At 47.5% G+C, this 23,341-nt stretch overlaps 1 protein-coding gene across 5 annotated transcripts in view; it reads left to right on the top strand.

Annotated features, from left to right (window-relative positions):
- Positions 1 to 23,341, top strand: part of LOC108918433 (plexin-A1-like) — a 170,730-nt gene that overhangs the window by 14,198 nt on the left and 133,191 nt on the right. For 3 of the 5 annotated variants that reach the window (XM_018725644.2, XM_018725643.2, XM_018725647.2), the window contains exon 2: positions 9,388 to 10,761. In XM_018725644.2, the coding sequence (XP_018581160.1) occupies positions 9,586 to 10,761 (1,176 nt within the window). In that variant the 5' untranslated portion in view covers positions 9,388 to 9,585. Of the gene's footprint in view, positions 1 to 3,225; positions 3,284 to 3,303; positions 3,580 to 9,387; positions 10,762 to 23,341 lie in introns of those variants that run through there. The other 2 variants (XM_018725646.2, XM_018725645.2) reach the window with 2 other exon arrangements.

The following is a 23,341-nucleotide window of genomic DNA, read 5'->3' as shown; positions in this document are numbered from 1 at the left end:
TTTCCTTTTCGGAATTTGTGGGCCGTAGTTCAAATCAAAGGTGAACTGCACCCACTTGTTCCGTGCAGCTGTGGGCTCGCGTACACGCCTGCATGTTAATTAAGAATTTAATTTATATCAGACATGCAAATGTACCCTTTAAGGAATGTAAATGCTAAACGCAAGCGAATATTATGTTGGTCGGCTGTAATTGTGTTAGCGGCAGTGCAAACAGAAAGACTGAAATCTCCAGCTTTAAAGGTCACTGCAGCGCTGCTGGCATCCAGGAGTGCCGTACGCCCCCTAAAAGTTGTGTGCCCCTGGCGGGTTTACGCAAAAGCACCGTGATGCTTTTCGAAATTAGATGTGATTTTGATGAGCTTGGCTTGGCAGAAGCCAGTTCTTGGACCTCCTTCACGATGGCGCTCTGAAGGAGATCCAGGCCACACCGAGTGTCTGACCAGCGTGGGGCTGAGCTGATCCTCTCCTCCATCCAGGTTTAAGAGACTTTACTGCCGCAACCAGGTCCGAGTAGCGCTGCCAACGCGCCGCGTGGCGACCGGTGGGATGTAGACGTAAGAGGGGGAGGACTTCTGAGCGACGGCCCTAGGTTCGTCCCGCCCGTGGAGACCACAGTAAGGGAATGGTGCTGGGGGCGGGGGTCCTGGTGTGTGGTGGCCGCACACCTCCGGGATCGTTCCGCCTGTGATCCAGACGCTGTAATTACAGCCCACTTCAGGACCGAGTGCAGGAGGGATTTCTGATGGGAACCGGCATCTGGTAACGGGATTAAAGTGCAGACATAAAGGGGTCTGCTGCTTCCTCTCGCAGCTGTAAACCAGCTGCTGTTTTCTAGCCATAGGTGTTTCGGCGTTGGCCGTCTGTGACCGGCGCCTTCTATTCCAGGCCACTTAATTTGCTTGCCTGATATGTTTGATGGAACTGCCATCCTGCACTCTGCATGGGCAGAGGCTGCACAGAATAAGGCCTGGCTCTGATGTCCCCTGGCCAGGTCTTTGTCCTCCAGGCTGTGGGCCCCTGGGGGGGGTCTTTCCCTCCTTACTTCCAGCCTTCCCTAGTTCTTTCTTCCTCGTCTTTCACTTCTTTTTAACTGGCTTATTTCCCCTCCAAGTTTGCCTTTTATAAGCGGCTGTTTATTATTATCATTTTATATAATTCCAAGCTCGTCTTAATGGATTTAAGCTGTGCAGAGCAACTGACGTCTCATAGTTATTCTCTTTGGTGTGAAAGGTGCATTCCTATCAAAAACATGTGTTCTCCCAACAAGTTCTTAGTCCTCCTTCTGCACTCTGCTGGGTATGCGGACCCCTCGCTTCATCTAGATTCTGTCCTATAGTGGCCCTTTATCGTGTTATTGGTGTCAATCAAGAGCTCATTTAGAGGAAGGGCGTTTACTCTGCTTTTTTAATAGTATATACTTCAAGCACCTTTTGTGTTGATGAGCTCTGGAAGATTAATTGTTGAATGGGTCCATATTACGTTTCGGTTCCTTGGGAGCAGACTCATAGTGTAGAAGGGGTTGTAAATGTGTAGATGCTTAATTAGAATCTTCAGAATTTTGCGTTCACCCCCACTTGGATCCATCCATCCATCCATCCATCACTGGACGCGGTCAGCTTTCATGCTGTAGAAGTGGCTTACACATTTTGCGATGAATGGACCAACATGCATAGAGAGGTACCTTGTCATGACGTGACCACTGTGGCGTATTCGTAGACACCGTCTTGGGCTGCGTGCTTTCGGAATGCTTTTGGACTCAGGGAAAGAGCGTTGGTGCAGGAGGACAATAGACAGCGCGCTTAGCCGGAGAACGCTTTTCATGAGAAAATTTGGAGTTGTTCACCAGGGTTACTTTGTGTAGCGTAATGTCTCCGTTAGCTTGATAACTTAATCAGCCAATTCAGTTGGAATGTTCCTTCACTGCTCTCTTGTTGGACAGTCCAGGGTTTTGGCTTATCTTCAGTTATCAGTTTTCTGGCTTAAGAAAACCTGGCTTCGTGAAATAGCCCCAGCTGTGTATTATTTTGTTACGGCCTGCTCTGCAGCGCACGTGCACCACTTTATGAATAAACCAGCGGTTTTGCATTAGCCTTTTCGTCACCGGGAAACGTTTCAACAGTTCAATAGTGGAAAACAACATTTAGCTGTAGAACATTGTTTACAGTTGTTCTGAGAAGGTGTTGTCGGCAGCGTTTTCGGGCACAGGTTCTTCTCCCCGCTCTCCTTCGCCGGGGAGCTCCGAGTGGGAGGAGGCGCTCAGGCCTCAAAGGCTTCAGCCGACTCGGGTTCGGCCTTGACGGCGTGACAGCACATAGCGGCGGTCTGGGATCTGGCGTTTAACTGCAGGGCTGTGGCTTCGCATCCTGGGTGGGATACCACTAGGCAACCGGGGGAATGTTATTTGGGCATGTTACTGGGTTTGGGTATTGAGCTGCATCTGCGTGTGATGTGCACAAGTGTGATTTATGTACAGGGACATGAATGCGGGTGCTGGTGCGCACACAGAAAGGGAGAGCGCTCTCAAATTGTGTGTCAGTGCTGGAAGGGCTGCAGTCGTACTCTGTATGCATTAGCATTTCATTAGGCACCGGAACTCATTACATCATGTAAAGGAGAAAGTAATGAGAGGACAGCTGGTGGCGTACGGTTTGGAGCTGCTGCCTGCGGGCGCAAAGGTTGCAGGTTCGATTCCCACCTTCAGCTGTAATACCCCTGAGGAAGGTGTCACTCCAGTAAAACCACCCAGCTGTATAAATGGGTGTATAAGTACGTAGTTTAACATTGTAATTCATGTTGGAGAAAGTGTCAGCTAAATGAAGAGAAAAAAGTAGGGATGGGCAGTGTTTGCTTTCTGTCACGCAGCGTGTTATGTTTTTGTGTCGGTGTTACTCATTGCCCTCCGGCAAGTTTGGTGTGCTGCGTAGCTTATTAGAATTTCTTTGTCTTGCTAGGGGTTTAAGGAGCTGAAGTTTTCTGTTTTGGGGTGGTTGGCGACCGCTGCCTCTCCATCGCTGCCCAAGGTTCAGGGCCTCGGAAATGGCGCCCGCTTCGCTGCTGCCTCGTCAGGAGCGCGGCCGAGGGAGCTCAATTTCCCCCACAATGCACCTGTAACTAGTGATCGGCTCGTGCGCGTTGAACGGACGCACAGCCCCTCCCTGCCGTGGATAGTCAGAACTTTGCGCGCGCGCGTTTTTCCCCAACCGCTCAGCTCTGGTGAAGAGTGTCTCCCGTGTGTCAGAAATTTATATGGAGATGAATCCGCATTCTCTGAGAGCCATAAGAGGTGCTCTCCGTGTACAGCTGCAGCTCTGTAATTTCCATGCATATTAGCCAGTTCTCTCTCTCTATTTTATTTTATTTTATTTTTTTTAAGCGCCTGTCGTCGTGTCGCTGTCCTTGGATCTGATCTGTATCCATCAACTCGGGTTCGTCCAGCTCCGCTCGCGTCTCGGGAGCGATGTGACGATCCTCTGGCTAATCACGGGCTCCACCCAGCCCGCTTTTTAATCATTTTCAGGCTTCCCGTTTGCACACGTTCAACCCCCAACGCATTTTCTTGGTAAACAGGCTGCCAGCCAGGTAGGGTCTCAAGTTTGTGGGGAGGGACCGCAGTGTGTGTCCGCCAAACGTTCAGTGACTCCCGTGTTTTCTGCTTCTTCTTCTTTCTTCTGTTAGTTACACCGCTGCAGCTCACGACGTGGCTCTCGATGTACTTAACAGATATTTATGATGCCAGACAGTCTTCATTAAAACGTGTCATGTTATTTCCCGTCTTATTAACTGCGGGAGCCATAAAGAAAGTAGACTGTAAGGTCATACGGTTATTGATTCGCCACTGCCCCCCCCAGCCCCCACCGCGCGACCTTTTATTAATTGCCCACAGCGGGCACCGTGGTGCGTGTTTTGATCCCGAGGAGCAGGAGCTTGAGGGAAACAGAACTCATAGCGCAAACAAACCCAACGGTTGTTTAATCCCTCGACTCTTCTGTTGCGTTTTGTTTAAAAAGCAGATGTTTTTTTTAATGTCTAGAATAAGCAGTGAGTAACATTTATGGCTGCATAAAATGTGTTACTGAGTCTTTTTAACGGTGTTGCCCTTCAAGTGTCTATTCTTATATGAGGATTTATTGCGGCACCGTTGTCTTATTGAAGCTCCCACATTGGCGAGTTTTAGAACTCGCACGGTCGGTGGCTCGTCTGTGTATGAGGACGTGTGCGTGTGGGTGCGCGCGCCCGCCCCCAACACGTCCAGTCGGGACGCCTTCCTTATCTCCCGCTTTAATTGAATTATAGTACTTATAGAGTTATTCCAGAGAACAAAAGAGCTAATTATATTAATGATGTTAATAATGCAGAGGTTAAATCAGTGGTTATATTTACACATATTTGACACATTGTTATGCATGTGTGGACGTGCTGCAAAATGCAGATAGAAAAAATCCCTCCCGCTGCCGCCGAGTCGCCGGTTGTTGCGGCCGCCGCTAATTCCTCCTTTGTCGTTCGTCGGTCCCGCGCCGCAGCGCTTGCGCTCGTCCGTCTGGCGGTCCGGGCGGCTCTGCGTCGTGCCCGTCGTCGGCGGGCTCCTTTGTCGGGACGTAACCTAACCTGACAGTCACCTTGACGCGTCCTGTAAACGAATCCAGCCTATCAGGGGAGCGCAGGGATATTTTTGTCAACTTTTGTTGTTCGGCTGGAAGCGCGAGAGCGGGAGGGGGGAGGGAAGAGGGGGAGTTTGAGGGCCGTTGAGTTTTCTCGGCGGGGCACACGTGTTTCGCAAATGACAGTTTTTACACCCGTCACTTTTTTTTTTTTTTTTTTTTTTCTCTTTTTTTTTTTTTTAATAAACCGGTCACGGCAGCTCCCGAGGAACAGGAAGAGTGAGGGAAACAATGATCCCACAATTCATGCAGTGTGCTTTCTGGGAGGTGTTATGTATTTCTGCATCAGCCTTATGCATTTATCCATTTGGCAAAAGCTTTTTTTTCCCTAAAGACGCGTACAATTCACAGTACATAAAGGTGTGTTTAGCAGCAGACAAAGGGCTTTAGATATACATGTGCGCACACACAACTGTTGTCACAGTTGCACAGCGTTCCACATTACCAGTACACATTGCTAATGTTGCTGCTTGTAGAATCAGTGCAAATGTAGCAAACATGTAGGTAAAAGTCTAACTGATAAAGCCTTTATGAAGAGTGTATTTAGAAGCTATCACAGCTGTCCCAGCTGCAGCTATTTAACACAGGTTGTTGACAGTCAAGGACCATTCACACATGACCGTAGCTGCTCCTCATTTAAGGATCTGACCAGTAATATCACTTTCATCACAGTTAATATCAAAAGTGTACACTGCAAACCAGACTTTGAGTGTCCCATGTGTTACTGTTTGTGATGGATTGGTTCCATGTCCAGCGTGTACCCTGTAGTTCCTGGGTATGCTCCGGACCTCCGTGAGCCTGCACTGGACAAGTAGTTATTGATAGTTGATGGATGGATGGATAGAGGGAGAGGGTGTGGTAGTACAGCGGGCTTGGCCGATGCCTGCTGTGTGGTGGGTCCAGGGTTCGAGCCCTGTTTGGGGTGCCTTACGGTGGACTGGCATCCTGTCCTGGGTGTGTCACCGCCCCCTTCAGCCTTATGTCCTGTGTTTCCCGTATGGGCTCTGGCACGCTGTGACCCATGCTCTGGACGAGTGGCTGTTGAGATTGATTGGTTGGATGGGTGGCTGGATCTTTTGTGGTTTATTTTTATCTATAATTTCCCTCTCCCTTACATGGTCCAGTACTGTGTTCTGACACGTAAAGTTTGCATATGCAGTAACAAGACAGTGAGCAACGGGTGAGGGACATGACAATGTTTACTTGTTTTAGAGATTTCCGCTGGTTGGTGTTGATCTGGCTGGAAGGAATGGAAGGTACTGGATGTCCGCTGCTCTGGTCTTTGTGTTGCTGCTGATGGTGGGATGGTGCGCTTGGGAGCAATTCCTTCTGGCCAACTGCGCTTCATATTCGAAGCATTCAGGTTCAGATCTCACATCGTACTGTGTGTGTTCTGTGTGTGCTCATCACGCTGTTCGGAATTGCGCCATGAACCCGTGGCTAGAAGACTTCTAGCAGGAACGTTCCGGAAAGGTGCTGTTGACCACTGTGGTTCAGTCCGGTCACGAGATCATGCTGCTGAGACTCCGCTCTGCCTTTGTTTATATTATCCATTCCAGAACTTCTTCCTCTTTTGAATTTCACATCACACATTTCTTTTACTTTCTGTGCCACCACCATTACTTTCCACAATTTTAGCAGAAAGAGCCTTTTGTTAGTGTGGCCAATAAATCATACAAATCCTCTTGAAATCATGGTGTTTGTGTTTGTCATGTGTTAATGCACTCCTCTCACTCTCTATATTATACTGACAGAAATGATGTCATCCTGATTATTATTATTAATAGAGTTTTAATTTATTGCAACCGGCCTTGTCAGGACTGCATACTTCCTGCTGGCCTTTATTTTATTTCATTTATTTTTTTTAAACACTGTTTTGATGTTGCAGGCAGACAGGATGCAGTTCTGAGACTGACTGTAAAGGACAGTTAAAGGAGAATTCTGCTCCCACCATGCCGATCACACTTGCAAATGTCTCTTCTGGACCCTGAACACCTTGGACAACTAGACGTTGCTCCCAGCTGTCCGGCTCCAGCCCCCGGCGCACGCTTGTGTGTGTGTGTGTGTGTGTGTGTGTGTGTGGATGTGTGCATTCAGTGTGTTTTCCTCAGAGCCATTGCCAGGAGAGCGTGGCGCAGGCCATATGTGACCTACATGTTAAAAATGCGGAGTGTAGAAATCTGTGTGAGTGCCAGTGGCCTTTTTGCGGGGAGTGCCGTAATTGATATGCCACAAGCAATAAATCACGGTGGCACTGTGGTACTCTGGCTATTATCTGAGAAGACAGGTTTAGAGGCACCGTCGAGAAGCTGTGACTTTGCACTCCGTGTGCATTTAGATTTATTTATTTTCCCGTTTGGCTGGAGCGGACTGGCCTGGACAGACCAGCACTGCGAGTGCGGCAGCATTCCTGAATGCTTCTGTAGGCTCATCTTAGCTCATCGGCCTCCTCCTGTCTCTGTCTCCACCACTTCTGTTTGTCCGTTCTCTTAACTAATGATTGAGTGACACTTAGTCCTGATCTATGTATCTCCTTCAAGGCTTTTCTGGTAACAGCAGGTACTCTAGTGGTTCAGGCACAGAACCTGTGCACAGCAGACTTCCTGTCTCAGTGTAACAGGAGGGAAATGTTTAAAACAAAAAAAACGTTTATCTTAGTTTTCGCTAGAGTGACTTAGTGTCAGGTTTGTACACTAAGTTACTTACAGCGATTTACCCATTTATACCGCTGGGTCATTTTTACTTTGTCAGTTCAGGGTGAGAGCCATGCTCAAGGGTGCTACAGCAAGAGTGGGATTTGAACCCGTCTCTGATTGCAAGGTAACAGCTATAACCTACAGAAACCCATCTGTCACAGTTCTTCTTTTCGAAGCAGAAATATGACCCTGTTGTGTGAAAGGAAATATATGTCATCTGCAGTACCCATTTTTTTTGGTTGCCTGTTTATGAATAGAAAAAAGTAAAATACACAGATTTCTATAATTGCATACTAGCACTGTATGCACTATTGTAATTAGGAAAGCGTTATTACGACTATCTTTTCTAGCTTGGCAATAACCATTCTTCAGACCTCAGCAGGCGCAGGTCATGAACCGTGGTGTCACTTCCTTCCAAATTCCTGCTGTGTTGCAATCTTCAGCTTCTCCACAAGAACGAGATGCCCCGTTGCAGCAGTGACTGATGTTTATTCAAGGCGGATTTTCCATTTCCGTTAAACAGCTAGAATCTGCCAAAATTGATGCAAATCTCAATCAGATCCTGTTAGGCCTGTGAGACCGGTCGTGTTTAAAAACAGTTGTTTTTCTAAGCTGTTACTGGTCCAATGATGCACTGGATCCTTCAGCAAAATGAGCTCATTCTGACAGCCCACTCTTCAGTATGAGGACTGACAGCTTGGCTCCCCTAAAAAGGGAACAGCATTTCTCGCTCCTTATTTTCCACCAAAACTTCCTTCCTGTATAAATGTTTTTTCTTCTTCTTCCCCTCCCATTTTTGTTTTCACTTTAATTTCCCCCAAAGATTCCGTTTTCATTCGAGGAGAAATTGAATTGGGCTTGTGAGAACCGCTGTAAAATCTTGCTAGATCAGCATTAACTCCAACACGCGTTTGGGGGAGATCTGAAGCTTGACCCCAATGATGTAATTTTTTTTCAGAGGGGTGGAGTCTTTTACCGCGTTGTCTCGTGTTGGTCGAACCGTTTCGCTTAGTTTACCCCCTCTCAGATGAGAGCCCCATCAGAACTTTGCTTTCCTGTGCCGAAATGGGTTTCTCCATGACTAGCCAGCACAGGAGGTCTAAGGTGTAATGCATCGGGGCCCAGACGTATCGGTCCTCCCCCTTTTGGAGCTGTTTGCGGAACTCAAGAGCCTAGACAATTTACATTTTGTTCTGTTTGGATGGATAACAGAATTCGTATACCAGGTAATTAGCAATTTAGAGGTGGGGAGGGGAGCTTTGGCTGGAGTTGCGGTGCTTCACATTGAGAGGGAAAAACCAACTGCTGCAAATCCTTTGGCTTTGTGATTTTTTTTTTTTTTGGACTGCGAGGGCAATAAATCTTTCATTGTCTTGTTCTTGCAAGCGAAATGGGATTTCTGTATTTTCGCACCCAGGAACCGTACCTGTGCCGCATAAAATGACTGCAACGGAGGATGTTTTAAAAATATTTACCGTGTTTCTGAGCTTTTGTACCCACGTCAGCGTGCACTGTGGTGCCAGAAAGTCTCCCAGCTCCGAGAGGCAGCACTCCTTGCTCTGTCCACGTGCTTCTAATTAGAAGGAAGAAACGGTGGGTTTATTAATACAGGATCCACCAGCGCGGGTTCTTCTGCGAGGGAGCTTGCGGACCTGCCAGGGTGCGCGTGTTGCCCCCCTACCCCGCCCCCTGCTGCCTTCTCCGCCAGCTACTCTCCAGTACCTCAGCTAATGGGGGAGATGTGAAATATTTAAGGCTCCTCGCTGCCTGCGTAATGTTCTGTTATGAGTTTGTGTAAGTTTAATCTGCCAGCGTGGCTCGCTATCTATCCTGATAATTAAATGTTGTCAAGGATTCTCCCCTCAGGCCCTTTTGTCATTTTTATTATTTATTTAAGTTTTTTCCTTTGCCCCCTTCCCCCCGCCCTCCACAATTCTAAATTTGGCAAGGCTTCCTGGGCTTTTAAACCCCGGAGATGCATAATCGATAGGAAATGTTCCGTCGCAGCTCATAATGTGTTTTTTGCCTTGCAGGGCTCTCGGCTGCACCACTGCTGCTGATGTTATAGATGACAGCTCTGCTCGGAGAGGAAAGGACGTTGGATCAATAGGAGCTTTCTCTGGCTCCCCCCCACTCCTAACAAAAACAAATTCCAAGGTAGCGAGAAACGAGCAAGTAAGACGAGCAGAGCACCAGTCCACCCAGCCTTGACCTTCTGAAGCACCGCAAATATGCGAGTATGCCGGAGGTTGCCGGTCCCCGCCTTAATCCTGGGGCGACTGGTGATCCTGGCGGTGCTGGCAAGAACGGTGCAGAGCCGCGCCACTCCGGTGCCCTTCAAAACTTTCTCCCCACCCGAGCTAGGCCTGACGCACATGGCAATCCACAACAAGACGGGCGAGGTGTATGTGGGTGCGGTCAACTGGATCTTCAAGCTGTCCAGCAACCTGACCAAGCTGCGCAGCCACATGACGGGGCCCGTGGTGGACAACGAGAAGTGCTACCCACCACCCAGCGTGCAGTCTTGTCCTCACGAGCTGGCGCAGACCAACAACGTCAACAAGCTGCTGCTGGTGGACTACGCGCAGAACCGGCTCATTGCCTGTGGAAGCACCTCGCAGGGTATCTGCCAGTTCCTGCGCCTGGATGACCTCTTCAAGCTAGGCGAGCCGCATCACCGCAAGGAACACTACCTGTCCAGTGTCAGCGAGTCTGGCACCATGTCAGGCGTCATCATTGAAAGCGCCGGTGGCTTCAACAACAAGCTGTTCATCGGCACGCCGATCGATGGCAAGTCCGAGTATTTCCCCACGCTCTCGAGCCGCAAGCTGATGGCCAATGAGGAAAACGCTGACATGTTCAGCTTTGTCTACCAGGATGAATTTGTCTCCTCGCAGTTGAAGATCCCCTCTGACACACTGTCCAAGTTCCCAGCTTTCGACATCTACTACATCTATGGCTTCAGCAGTGAACAGTTTGTCTATTACCTGACCCTGCAGCTGGACACCCAGCTCACCTCACCTGATGCCAGCGGCGAGCAGTTCTTCACCTCCAAGATCGTGCGGTTGTGTGTGGATGACCCCAAGTTCTACTCCTATGTGGAGTTCCCCATCGGCTGCACCAAGGACGGCGTTGAGTACCGTCTCATCCAGGACGCGTATCTTGCCCGACCGGGCCGGCAGCTGGCCGCCTCCCTGGGCATCTCAGCAGAAGAGGAAGTCCTCTTCACCATCTTCTCCCAGGGCCAAAAGAACCGGGCCAAGCCGCCCAAAGAGTCGGCGCTCTGCCTCTTCACGCTACGCCGCATCAAACAGAAGATCAAAGAACGCATCCAGTCTTGTTACAAGGGTGATGGCAAGCTGTCCCTCCCGTGGCTGCTCAACAAGGAACTGGCGTGCATCAATTCGGTAAGTCTGTGTATGCCGTACTAAACAACCTGCTGATTGCACGCGCACACACACTCTTGTGCAGTTGTTGCTGTCCAATGTGTTATTAGCCTCGTCCTCCCGCTTGTCATGCACTCAATATGCAAACCATCCCTGGCACCTGGTGGTCAGGAGCTTCATGTGACCTGCTGCGTGGAGTCTGGGGAGCCAGGCCACAACTGCCGGGTCGTTGTTTTCTCTGCCAGCTCAGCACAGCTCTTCTCTTCTCTTCTCTTCTCTGTCCTGGATTAAAATGCTTTCACATCTACTCAGGGGGCTACATCATTAGCGAAGTCCCCGGGATTTGTAGAGTGTCACTCACTTTAGACCCATCTTCCCGCTGAATGCTAATTCGTTTATGTAGTCTTAGTGCTGTTGTGTTTCCGAGGCCCTCGGGGTTTGTGCTGGCCTCACTGCTCTTGCTGCAGTGCATTGAGATGCATGTGTTATTTAGGGCCAGACTGTGGCCATTAACACCAGTCTTCGTTCCTCTCCTAAATTTTACCTCGTTTTCTGATCAGTCGCAAGTGTTTAGTAGTTGTTCTGCATGGCAGCGAGGGCTGCAGGTAGCATAGTGTTTATAGGGCATATTGAAGGTTGGCAGACCAAGATGTTCTCTTCTTCTTTACCCTCCTTTTGTAGCCTTGTGCAAGGTACATAACCAGAATGCCCTCTATAGAAGACCTTGCTGTGTAAATGGGTGTAAAATGTTGTTTTGGATAAAAGCATCAGTTAAACTGCCAAATTGCAAGAAAGTGGTCTTGAACTTTGAGGTCACAAATCCTGGAGGTGTTTCAATATGAGCTGCTTCAGTAGATGTCCAACTGCGGAAATTGACAAAGTAAAATTGACCGCAATTATTTGTAGCATCGGTTAAGCAAGTTAAGAGCGATGAGAAGAGTTTCTGTGAAAATAGACCCTTCTCTGTCTTCTTGTCAGTCTGTCAAAGGCGCTGCCTTACAGTGCAATTTCTGATCCATCATTTTCACATCCCTGCTCTCAACGCCACATCTTATGCTCAAATCCCCACTGGGCTCTAGCATACTCGCTTTGAAGGTTAAACCCACTTCTCACGACACACTGTTATTAACAGAATGGTGTTTAACTCGTCCCAGAGAGCGGGCCGCGGCGGCCGGGAGTACCTGCGAGTGCTTCATTAGCACCGACGCAGGGGTGTGAGGAAACTGAAGGTCCCCATCAGGCTGCTCGGCTCCAGAGTTCAGATTGCCTTTGAGGCTGTCCACTGATGCCCCTCTTTTTGTCTGTCGCGCCTTTGTTTTCTGCATTTGCTGCTTTTAACCTGTTGGTAATCATCTCTGAATGCAAGCTGTCAAGGGCCCTCAAATGGATTTAACCACCAGGTTGAACAACACAATGGTTTCCAACTTTTTTGGGGTCTACCATTGTCTTTATATTGGGTCAGTGATTAGCTGACCAGGCTCAGCGTCAGTGGTGGTCTGATGTCCGGGGCATATACTTTCCTTTCGTTAAATTAAATTATATTGTAAACGGTCAGACAGGTAGAATTTTCTCTGATACCTGTCTCTTGGACACATGCACAGTAAATTAAGGTAAAATATTAAGAATCATCTGTAGTTTTTGTTTCAGAATAGTTTTTTTTTTTTCTCTAGAAAGCAGCCAAATTTGTTAAAAATGAGCAAAGTAGCCCCCTGTATCATGCTACACTGGGCAGTTTATTCTCAGCAAATGCTGCCAGTAGTACTGTATGATTGGTGGTATAATGCTTCATTTGAAATTCATATTCAGTGATTTTAAATTTGTTCTCACTGACCTACATGTCTTCATGTCTTTCTCAACCTACCCGTCATTCCCACAAACAGTTATTGCACAAAACCTCACTTTTTTTGCACTACCAGTTTAGAATCTGTTTACATTCCTGTTTATTGAGCCGACCACACCACTGCACTTTATCCCATAGTGTTTTTAGTTTGGTAGCTGGTTATTGTAAATTGTTGTATTACTAACAGTAAATGTTGTCCTCTGTGTCACAGTGTGGTCCAGGAGAAACGCTATTTCACTCCTGTGTAAGTTCTAAACATATTGTGGGAATGACAAACTTGACTTTGACTTTAAAATTTGTTTTTGGATTCGTGTTGTATTGCAGGTAAAAATGTAATCGGCAAACAAAAACAATACATTTTTTTTCACTTCCTGCCCATTAAAGAGTACTTTAACCCTCTTTTTCTCTTTCCAATGTATGTCGAACTTGGACATGTGCACCATTTGATATGACTGCTACGATGTAAAATGTACCAGTCCTGTGCACTACCAAACATAAAATGTTTAGCTTGTGATCACAAACATCACTCCAGGTGGATGTTTTTAATAGTAAATGAGGATCCATGCTTTTTGGGAAGGTATATGATGAAACGCTGTACCAATACCCAGGGTGTGCGCCGTCAGCTTTTCCCCCGAAGCAGCCTGCCTGTGTTGCCGGTTCTCTTGCATCCCGGTAAATGGGATCACAGCACTAAGAGCAGGATGACAATGTCGCTTTGCACACAGAATTATTTGCAAGGTTTTTTTAAAACCATACTTTGCCTGCATTTAAAAACTTCTTGTGCACCTTTATCCTAGAACTGTATCATTTGTAGCCTGTTTTATTGTCTTTTTTTTTTTTTTTCCTGAAATGGCATCGTATTGCGTACCAGGATTCATTGTATATGATACAGTATAATGGTTATTAAAGCTTCACATCCATAACCTTAGAATTGCTTCTCCAAGTCCCAGTAGAACCTTTTCTGTACTCATGAATATCGGACCAGTGTCTAAATGACTAAAGTAATGACTAAAATATCCAGCTGCGTAGACGGATAAAACTATAGCTTGCTTTGGTTCAAAGTGCCCCACTAATCATGGAAATAATTGGCTATATATGGTAAAGTACCCTGAAAATTACTTTTCACATCGCTTGAAGAGAATAAAATGACAAGGAAGTTAAATCCTGAAAAATGGTATTACTGGTATGTCAGTAAATCGGTCATGTTAATGACGAGGATGTACACACAGCTGCTCCACTCTCGGAGAAGGGGCATAAGCTCCATGGTAGAACATTGTAATGGCTCCAGAATGTTCCCGTCTCCTGCCACAAAGTCATTTCTTTACTTCCAGACCATTTTATTATCTACACATATCATTCATTCAGCCGTATCCCCCTTTCACATTTCTGGTGTCTGACTTAAAGAAGGGAAAATGAGGGGATTTTCAGTGTGTGTCGGTATGGAGGAGTGCTCTTCATCAGCCTGCTAGTTGACAGCGGTTCACTATCAAGAGTGCTGTGTGATGGAGCACACTTCTGGAACAACACCTGAGCCACCCTGGATCACTTGGGCACACACACACATCTTCAGAGCCACTTGTCCCATATGGGGTCACGGGGAACCGGAGCCTACCCGGCAACACAGGGCGTAAGGCCGGAGGGGGAGGGGACACACCCAGGACGGGACGCCAGTCCGTCGCAAGGTACCCCAAGCGGGACTCGAACCCCAGACCCACCGGACAGCAGGACTGTGGTCCAACCCACTGCGCCACCGCACCCCCTTCACTTGGGCACATTAGGTGTCAATGTGCTTGTGTTGGGGAGCCAAGTGCTGAACCCCTGAGCGCTTTATACTCGCTGAATTTGTGTTTTTGTGTCACGAAAAATGTGTGTATTTTTTTTAATCTGTGTTTGGGGGGAGGAAACAGTAAAGTGAACTCAGTTTGCTAAATAAAATAAATAAAATGAGATGTAATTGTTTGACCCGTGACCTTCCTCTCCAGCTGCACATGCCGAAGCCTCTGCGTTCAGTCTGTTTTGGCTCTGGTGACGAGATTCGCCGAGAGGTGCGACTACAACGAAACGGCACCATTTTCACTGCCATTATCATACCCTGCGAGTCCTGCCGCTTAATGTTTTTTGGAGATGTGTGTGAAACGGCGCACTGGCCTGGGTTCCCACGAGGCTCGTGAGTGAGTGCGGGTGTGAAGTGGATGGAGGCCTGGGGTAATCTTATTGACGGAGAGGGACTTGGGTGGCGCAAGGCTGGGAGAACACACCCCTGTGTGTGTGTGTGTGTGTGTGTGTGTGTGTGTGTGTGTGTGTGTGTGTGTGTGTGTGTGTGTGTGTGTGTGAGAGAACCCTTATTGCTCAACACCACTCAGGGGAGCTTGAAACAGAAAGACTTCAGATTATCCAAAAGGCAGCTTTGCATTAATCTTACACACTGAGAAGAATTATTTCCATATGCTTTGGAAAGTTGGTGTGAGCGGCTCCAATCTTAACTGATACCCTTTTGCTTGATGCTCTAGAGACTTAAATTTTTGTTTTTGCATCAAACTCCTCATGCCCGAAACAAGTTCTGCCGAGGGTTATTATTAAGCGTCACTCTTGGCGCTTGGTGTTCCATTTTTTCTTTTTTAACCACTTCTTTGTTCTAGTTCTACAGATGTGAAAGGTCAGTTGAATTTAGGAATGTGTGTGGGTTCCCACTTTCTTCTATTGTTATCCTCCTGGAGAGATATTTCAGAGCTATCACCTTTGGCACTGATGCTGTGCTGTAAATTATGTGAAATAATTTTCACGTTGACATCATTGACGGATAGGTGGGCGTTTTCTGGCTTTCTGTTGCATTGCCTGAAATCCAGATTGAATGTTGCTGCTGGGGCTCTGCTAAGCCATGCCTGTGCGTGTTGCTCTGTGGCCATTGTCTAGAACCTGTGCTGTTTCCGTGGGCCGTGTCTGTGTGTCAGAGTCATAGTGGCTTTATTATCATTTCAACCGTATACAGCTGGTACAGGATACAGTGAAATGAAACAACGTTCCTCCAGGACCATGGTACTACATCAAAACAACTCAGAGCTACCTACACAATAAACAAATATAAACTATATATATATTTACATATAAACATAATAAATATAAACAAGTATACAATAAATGCTGTAAATGTAAACATAACTAGTTAGGTTTTAGCAGAAATTTAAGAAAGAAGAGTGCAAGAAATAGCCAAGGGAGTAGTATGGTGTTCAGTTGAGTGTGTGTGTGTGTGTGTGTGTGTGTGTGTGTGTGTGTGTGTGTGTGTGGGTTAGTGTCAGTCCAGTCCCTGAGTATTGAGGAGTCTGATGGCTTGGGGGAAGAAACTGTTACACAGTCTGGCCTTGAGGGCCCGATGCTTCAGTACCTTTTGTCAGAGGGCAGAAGGATGAAAAGTTTGTGTGAGGGGTCCGTGGTGTCATCCACAATGCTGATGTGTGTGTGTGTGTGTGTGTTAAAATTAAGCTTTGCTTTCTTCCAGGCAAATCAGCACCTACGTCAGAGGCGACCTCTTGCCTCCTCTCCACCAAGCATTTAGTCTGGAAATCCTTAACGAGGCAGTTATGATATTAATGATGCTAATTGCCCTTATAATTATTTATTGATTCTAGCGTTGGCAGTGTGGGTAATGATCAAACAGGGCTTTGGTACACTGTTTTTAACCCCCCAGTCAGAGCTGCAGCTGTGTTTACAGTTTCTCGTAGAGCACAGCGAAGCGATCAGAGATCGTTAAGGGGATTTAATCTCTTTTATTTCCACCTTCCCCGAATGGCTCCTCACCTCGTCCCTGCAGGCCAGGGCAGCTTGTCTGTAATGGGGTGGGTTGGCTGAAGGATGGATGGACGACCGTTCATGATTTCCTCTTCGAGACTGTCCCAGAAATTTGGAACAATTTGACAAATAGCAACGGGAATTGGAATCGGTGTTGAAGTGGGAGGTATTGTTATGGTACTGAGACCCACGAGGGCAAACATACGGCGCACCGCTTTGTGTTTTCCCCTACCTAGAACTGTTTGCAACAAATGACAATGTGGACTTGTCGTCGTCCTCCCACTTGTAAACTTCAGCTTCCCCATTTCACGGATTACCACAGGGAGTCGACCGGTGCCTCTCATGACAGCCAAAGCAGGCCGGTCCATGAATTGTTTCAGGAGCCTGAGCTGAAAGCAGTTTGCTTTGTTTTTCCTGAGTCACTGTTTGACAGCTGTCACACTTGAGTACTGATTTCTTGGCCTCTGAGTGGATGAAGTTCCTGTAGTCTGTAAGTGCGCTGATGCCCTACAGGTCTGACGTTAATAGTTGGAGTAAAGGTTCTTACATGACGCATTCAAGCAAAGCGATTTAGTGGTACCCATTGCTACAGCTGGGCATTTTTTCCTTGCAATTCCATGCAAGGACCATGTTGGGTCTTGGATTGGGTCTGACCCAGCAACATTCTGTTTAATCAAGTCCCATGTCCTCAACCACAACTCAGGTGTCAAGGACGCACACGTAAAGAGTATTTTTCTGTAAACTATTCTGCTGACCCTTCCATCTTTGTTAAGTGTCTGTTTAAAAGATTACTTGGCAGCTGTGTGGACATGAGAGAATGGGGCGAAATGTATCAACTTCCTGGACAGTGTTGCTGTTGGACTGCTCACATGGTATCCTTTCCCAGCACTTTGTACAATCCAGAATTAGGTTAGGGCCAAATGCTTTATGGACAAATGCTTTCAAACATAAAAAAGAACAATTGATCCAAATGAAATAAAGTTTTGAGCGCAATTGATTTGCCCTCACTCAGCCTGGTAGGATTGCATGCTTTCTCGTTTATTTTGCATTTTGCCCGTGTATGCTGAACAGCTTGTTTTTCTGTTTGTGCGAAAGCCCTTTTTAATAAGGGGTTAATCGATTCGCATTTGAAACGCCTGCCTTTTCCCCCTTCCCCATCAATCCGTGATCATCTGATTTCGATCAGTTGCATGTTGCCTCTGGAAGTCAACCAGCCGAGAATATCGCAGCAACTCCTCTAGTACATATCGGTGTCAGATCCGTCTTCATCACACGTGTAATTTTTTGGTGGGACCGCCCCTCTGTGTTCTGCCCTTCGCAATCCCTGGCCACTAAATCATCATGGACCAGTGCAATGTGTCCTGCGGGTTCGAGTGCAGCCTCTGTCTTTGACTGGATTTCAAGGACTGCCGGTGGTGAGGTGGATTCGCAAACCGCTTGCACACTTGCTCTCTTAGTGCTCTGTTGCTATGGCGGCCTGGCACCCTGGGAGTTGTTAATGCTTTCCACTACTAATAAACAACAAGTGCTAAACACGCTCTTTTCATAGCCAAGTGTGCTTGTAATTGGCCATATTCAATAAAGCATTAGCTAAGCAGTGCACTGGGTTGAAAATGGACATGGTTTACAGAAATGTTGCTTGGTCCCAGCCTGTGTCACCCAGGTCTCAGCTGTGAAGATTCTGATGTTGGAGGTACAATTTGTTTTTTGATTTCTGTGGTGCATTTTTCATTATGGAAATCGAGGTTTGATTGACTATTGCTGTCAGTTTCAGTGCAGGTGCAAATGAGGTTCACGTGTAATGCCTGCAGCTGATGGTTGGGGACTGTCATGTCTGCTTTCTAGGAACTCACCACTTCATCAAGGGGCTAAAAGCTTTGCAAAACGTTTATTTCTATTGCTACCGTATTACTATCTCAGAGAACTGCCGAAATAATTTTAGTATTCCAAAAGCGTCTCAACCCTTTGTACCCATTTTGCTCCTGATCTCCCAGCAGGCTACTGTTAGCTACATGGAGCAACTCGTTCTCCGATAATCATGCGACTCCCTGTCTGTATCACGTGCCCCTTCATCTGTTGTTGGATTTAAGTACTTTTACATATATTGGGTTGCGTGCTACCTTTTCCCAAACTAATGCGTTGGGCGCAATCATTCTGCTCTAGATCCAATTAATGATGACAGACACTGCAGTTCATTATTTGAGGAATGCTCTATATTTATAAAAATGGCTATAAAGCCATTTTCAGTTATTTATTGTAGAGTGGTGATAACTAGAATTTGGCCTTGCGCAGTCTTGTCAAAGAACGTGCTGACTTACAGGACATGCTGTGGTCTACCTGTGTCAAAGGGTAATGTGATGTGACAAGAACATGCCTGCTTTATATCCGTGAGGAACTGATGCTGTTGTACACATCGTGAGTGCTGGAATCGGGCTACGTTATATCTGCACTTCTCTCGACAAGCAAGACGTAAAAGTCCGACCCCCAGAGGTCAGTACTCACGGAACCAGAATGTGCTCATTCCAATGAGACCGATGTCCTTGCAGCCACTGTGGAGAATCACAGTCTGGAAAGTAGGTCTTCAGTGATTGAGAACGGGTACATATTTAGTTCCGTACCCTTGCGCTTGGTGAGAATGCCTGGAACTGTCTGTATAGGGTACAGTACGCAAACACTGTCCGGTGTAGCACTACTAACAGTGACCGCTAACATTATGGTGGTTGTTTCGATGAATGAAGTTGCTTTCATTCCAGGAGGAGCTAAAATAGATATTCTGTTTCTCAGAGGTGAAGGTCAGAATGCACACTCTACAAACTGCAGCGTCATCGAGATTTCTCATGTCAGACTAGAATGGAGTGCGTGTTTTCTGTAACGATTTTGCTCGGAGTACATTCCTCTTTTTTGGCCTGTATGGGACATGAGGTGGGGACATGTGGCCGGGGCTGTGTGCTGGTGATGATCTGCTTAAGCGCTCTCAATTGGGTTAGGATGTGAACATCTTGACACTGACACTGAAGGCAGCGGCACCCTGCTGTCATTGGTAACGCCTTTTGGGTACGCAGAAACCACTGCACACAAACACGAGCCAGAAAGGTTCTCCATCGATACAGCACATACAGCTGAGAACAGACCTTCAGGAGTTTTGAAATGAAAGCTCCCCTGTTGTGTGTTCAGCTAATAGATGGAAACGATGACAGGCTGTGAGGAACACGCTGCTCGGGCTGTTCACGGTGGCGGAGAGTGGCGTGGCGTGGCGTTCACATCTGAGACTGTAGAGCTGACTCATTCAGGGGAATGTTTGGCGAAGTAGGGAGCTCGGATTAGTGGAGGGTTTGGGTTTCGTTGGAAGCCCCTTGAGGTGCTGCGCGAGGGGCAACTATCCCCTCAGTCTACTCATTAGTTGCTTGTTAAAGGTCACATCTCTTGTTTGGTTATTTGGATAATTGCCTCTGGCAGTGTTGTTCTGAAAGTGGCATTAAACCATTTGGATTAGGGTGCAGATCCCTGTTACTACAGCCCTCCTGCACATTTTGTATTTTCATGAAAGCCAACAGTAATAAAAAGTGGGGCTGTAGTGGAGAGGGGTGGAAAAGGCAGTAAAAGTGGGAAGGATGGAGCAGATTGGGGTTACATCAGCAACTGGGGGGGAGGGGGCGACGTGAGCCAGTGTCGACTTAACAAGGTGGCAGGTAATGAAGAACGTGAGCAGAAGTCGATAAATCGTCTGACAGTTTGACAGGCGCTCCGCCAGGTGACTCGCCGGCTCCCGTCAAAACCTACGGCGTCAGCATCCTGGCAACGTGCGGCAGGGCCTAGACTTGTGCCCTTGCCGTCCGCCCGAACCCGGTGTCAAGTTTGACCAGGCAGCTCCAGATGCGCACTTCCTGACGAACAGGAAGGTGGGGAGCACGTTGGAGCTCCAAAGGTTTGCTTGGAATGGTTTTCTCCAAAGGAGCGCTCGGAATGCGGGACCTCCGTGCACGACGACTGTTCCTTTTCCAAGTCCAGCCCAGGGCTCCACCTCAGCGGGGTGCGTCTGCGTATGGAGCCTGCAACTACCGCCATTGTAGTAACCTCAAATTACCGCTGCTGAAATCCAGAGTGGAAGTATTTATACAGTCTGCCTTTTGTGCAAGCGCCTCGGCGTGCTGTGGTTTTGCGTACCGCGGCAGACTGTGGTGTAACGTTGCACACATCAAGGGGATTGTGAGTCAAACAGAACCCAGAACTTCACTCAGGTTGACTGACTAGCATAAACATCCATCGAGAACAACACGATCAGCTGCCGGGGTTAAGTAACAGCGTTATCGTATCCGGTGGCACAGATCGATGCAGAAACTATGGCCAAAACACGGCACTTGAAGCGATTTGTATTCCGGTCCGTAGACCAGACTCTTCTTGGCTACCTGTGGAGCATTCCATGCTTCAGTTCTCACAGCAAAATTTAAGCCTCTTTTTTTTTTTTTTTTTTTTGTATTCCCTTCTTGTCTCCAGCTAGTTGTGCAAGCTTCATGAACGTGTCCTGAGGCAGCGGCGCTCTGCGGTCGGGCAGCGCACTTTCCAGCACGTTGTACCCCTGTGTTCATAATGCCTCCTCCCCAGAGCTCAAACCAAAGGGGCGTTTAAGCGTTCCAACAGCCTGGAAGATGAATTAACCCTGTGAGGGTCCCCACTGCGCCTCCGACTTAGTGTTTGTCACGTGACCGTGGCATTTCACTGACTGCTAGTGGTATGTGACCTGAGGTCTACGGCAGATTGATGGGCTCTCTTAACCTCCCTTCCCCCAAATCGCCCGCTGCGTTGCCGCGGCTCTACTGAACCGTCGCCTCTTTTTCACACCCGGGTCCCTGCAGCCCTGCAGCGGAATGTCCAGGAATGCGGAGCGCTCCTGGTGCCTTTGGTCAGAAAGTGCTGCTCGTTTTCATCTCTACATGTTGACTCAAGCAGTTGGATCCTAATCTTGCTGACAAAGAGAATGACCCTTAGAGTCCCTTTCCTCCTGGTGCAGTAGTAATGGGCACACCTGAAAAATGTTATTCTGCTTAGCTGATGATTTTATCCAAAACATCTTACATTTTCTGACCTGTTTTTACAGCTGCGTATGTTTTTTTTGGTTCAGTGCGGGTGCCTTGCTTAAGGGTGGAAAGAAAGAGTAGCACTTGCAGAGACTGGGTCCTGGACCAGCAACCCTCATGTTAAAAGTACCTGTATTTAGGCTTCGTGTCACCTGCTCCTTCCCTTGTACCGTGGTACAGGTTCCCTACATCAAGGTGACAAACACGACTCCTAGCCTCAGGGGGCGAGGACTTTAAGAGAACCAATATCAAGCTGCTCTCTCTCTCTCCCCCTCCCTCCATTTGGGTTTCTTTCTTCATGCTGTGAAAGTGAGACTGTAGTTCGACAAGGAGAACAGGTGGGGGGCAGAGAGGCGGAGAGCACAAGGAAGGGAGCCGTATTAACGTCTGCCACGAGCGCAGGTGGCGTAAGGACCAGAGAGTGGAGGGGAGAAGGAGAGGAGATGGGGAGAAAAGGGGAGTCTGGGAGGGATGGAGAGTGGGGGGGTGTGCAAGGGGATATCGCTTCCCTTGCCAGGATCAATCAGATGGCGTTGCGATAAGACGGCGGATTACACCACTGCTTACAGCAGAAGTGGAGTACTGGGATGCAAAGCTGTATGTGGCGGTAGAGGAATGACACACTGACACCAATTCGCTTTCAGCTCTCTCCCAGTGTATGACCCTTGTGGCTTTGGTACCCTGCGACAAACCTCGTGTCTCCCAGGGGGACTAACATATCATCTAGTGTGCAGCCATGTGTATGTTTTTCTCATCTTCATGAACAGCTGTCCTGGTTATTCTGTGCACTTTGTGCCTTTTAATAACAATTCTTATTAGTTTCACACCACTGAGCCCAATATCGACAAAACTGTAATTCAGGCTCATGAGAAGTGTTACTGTCAGTTATTAAGCAGTTTTATGGCACTGACTGATGCAAGTTGCACGATTTGATTTTGTCACATTTCTTGTTTTTTTTAGGCTTGTAGCCAAGCAGCCAAATTATTATTTTATTTATTTATTTATTTATTTTTTTTTTGCTGCTTTCGGTTGAATTGTTAAGCATGTGTATGCCTTCTTGACGTTTCGTGTGTGAGCAAATGTTTTTCTGCTTTATATAAACATCTTTTCAGTGTTTCTGTGGGGCTTCAGTAACAATGCTTTTTTATCCGTCAGTGCAATGACGGAATGGACAAAGGAAGATGAACAACGGAATATTAGAGGAAGCGGTGTGCAGGAGGAGGCCTCCCATGCCATGTGCAATCCTCTGCAGCGCGGAGTTGCATGCTCTGTGTGGCCCCCACGCAGATACCAGCCGTCTTGATAAGCATCATGTTCCCTAGGCTTTATCTGTGTCACCTCTGGGGAAGGGGGGAGATGCTGCAGGAGGAAACTAGCTGGCAGTTTCAGCAGAGCTCAGGGTGCTGTGCACAGCTCCTCTTACTCTGTTTACTCAGCTTTGACTGCTGGACGTTCACTTTCACCGCAGGGCTGGTGGAGACTGGACATGTTAAACAATGTTTCGTTGGCAAGAGGACAAAAGTACACAATCACAGCTAACCAAGGGCCCCCAAACCTCTTAAGGTCTTCAGTTTGGACCCCAAAGCTTGTGGCTATGGGTTTCTTTCCTGATGGTTAAGGTTCATAATGGGCAACGCTCCCTTTGAGTAATGTGACTGATGGGCAGCGCGTTTGGCAGGTATTGCTGACACTGCAGGTCTGCTCTGGTTGCTAGCTCCCCCCGCAATCTGGTATTTGTACCACTCCTGCACACGCTGTGCCTCAGATGCTGCTAAGGGAGGCAATGGGGGGTGTGGTGGCCACTGGCAGGGGGGGACACAGACTTCTGTGTTGAAAGAGATTGTATATTATATTGTTTCTTTTAAAAAGCTGTCCTGGTTCATGCAGGACTGTTCCTCCC

The sequence above is a fragment of the Scleropages formosus genome, chromosome 22, assembly GCF_900964775.1.
Source record: "Scleropages formosus chromosome 22, fSclFor1.1, whole genome shotgun sequence".
In the NCBI taxonomy this organism is placed as follows: domain Eukaryota; kingdom Metazoa; phylum Chordata; class Actinopteri; order Osteoglossiformes; family Osteoglossidae; genus Scleropages; species Scleropages formosus.
The sequence above is the reverse complement of the archived record's forward strand: the minus strand, read 5'-3'. Positions and strand labels throughout refer to the sequence as shown.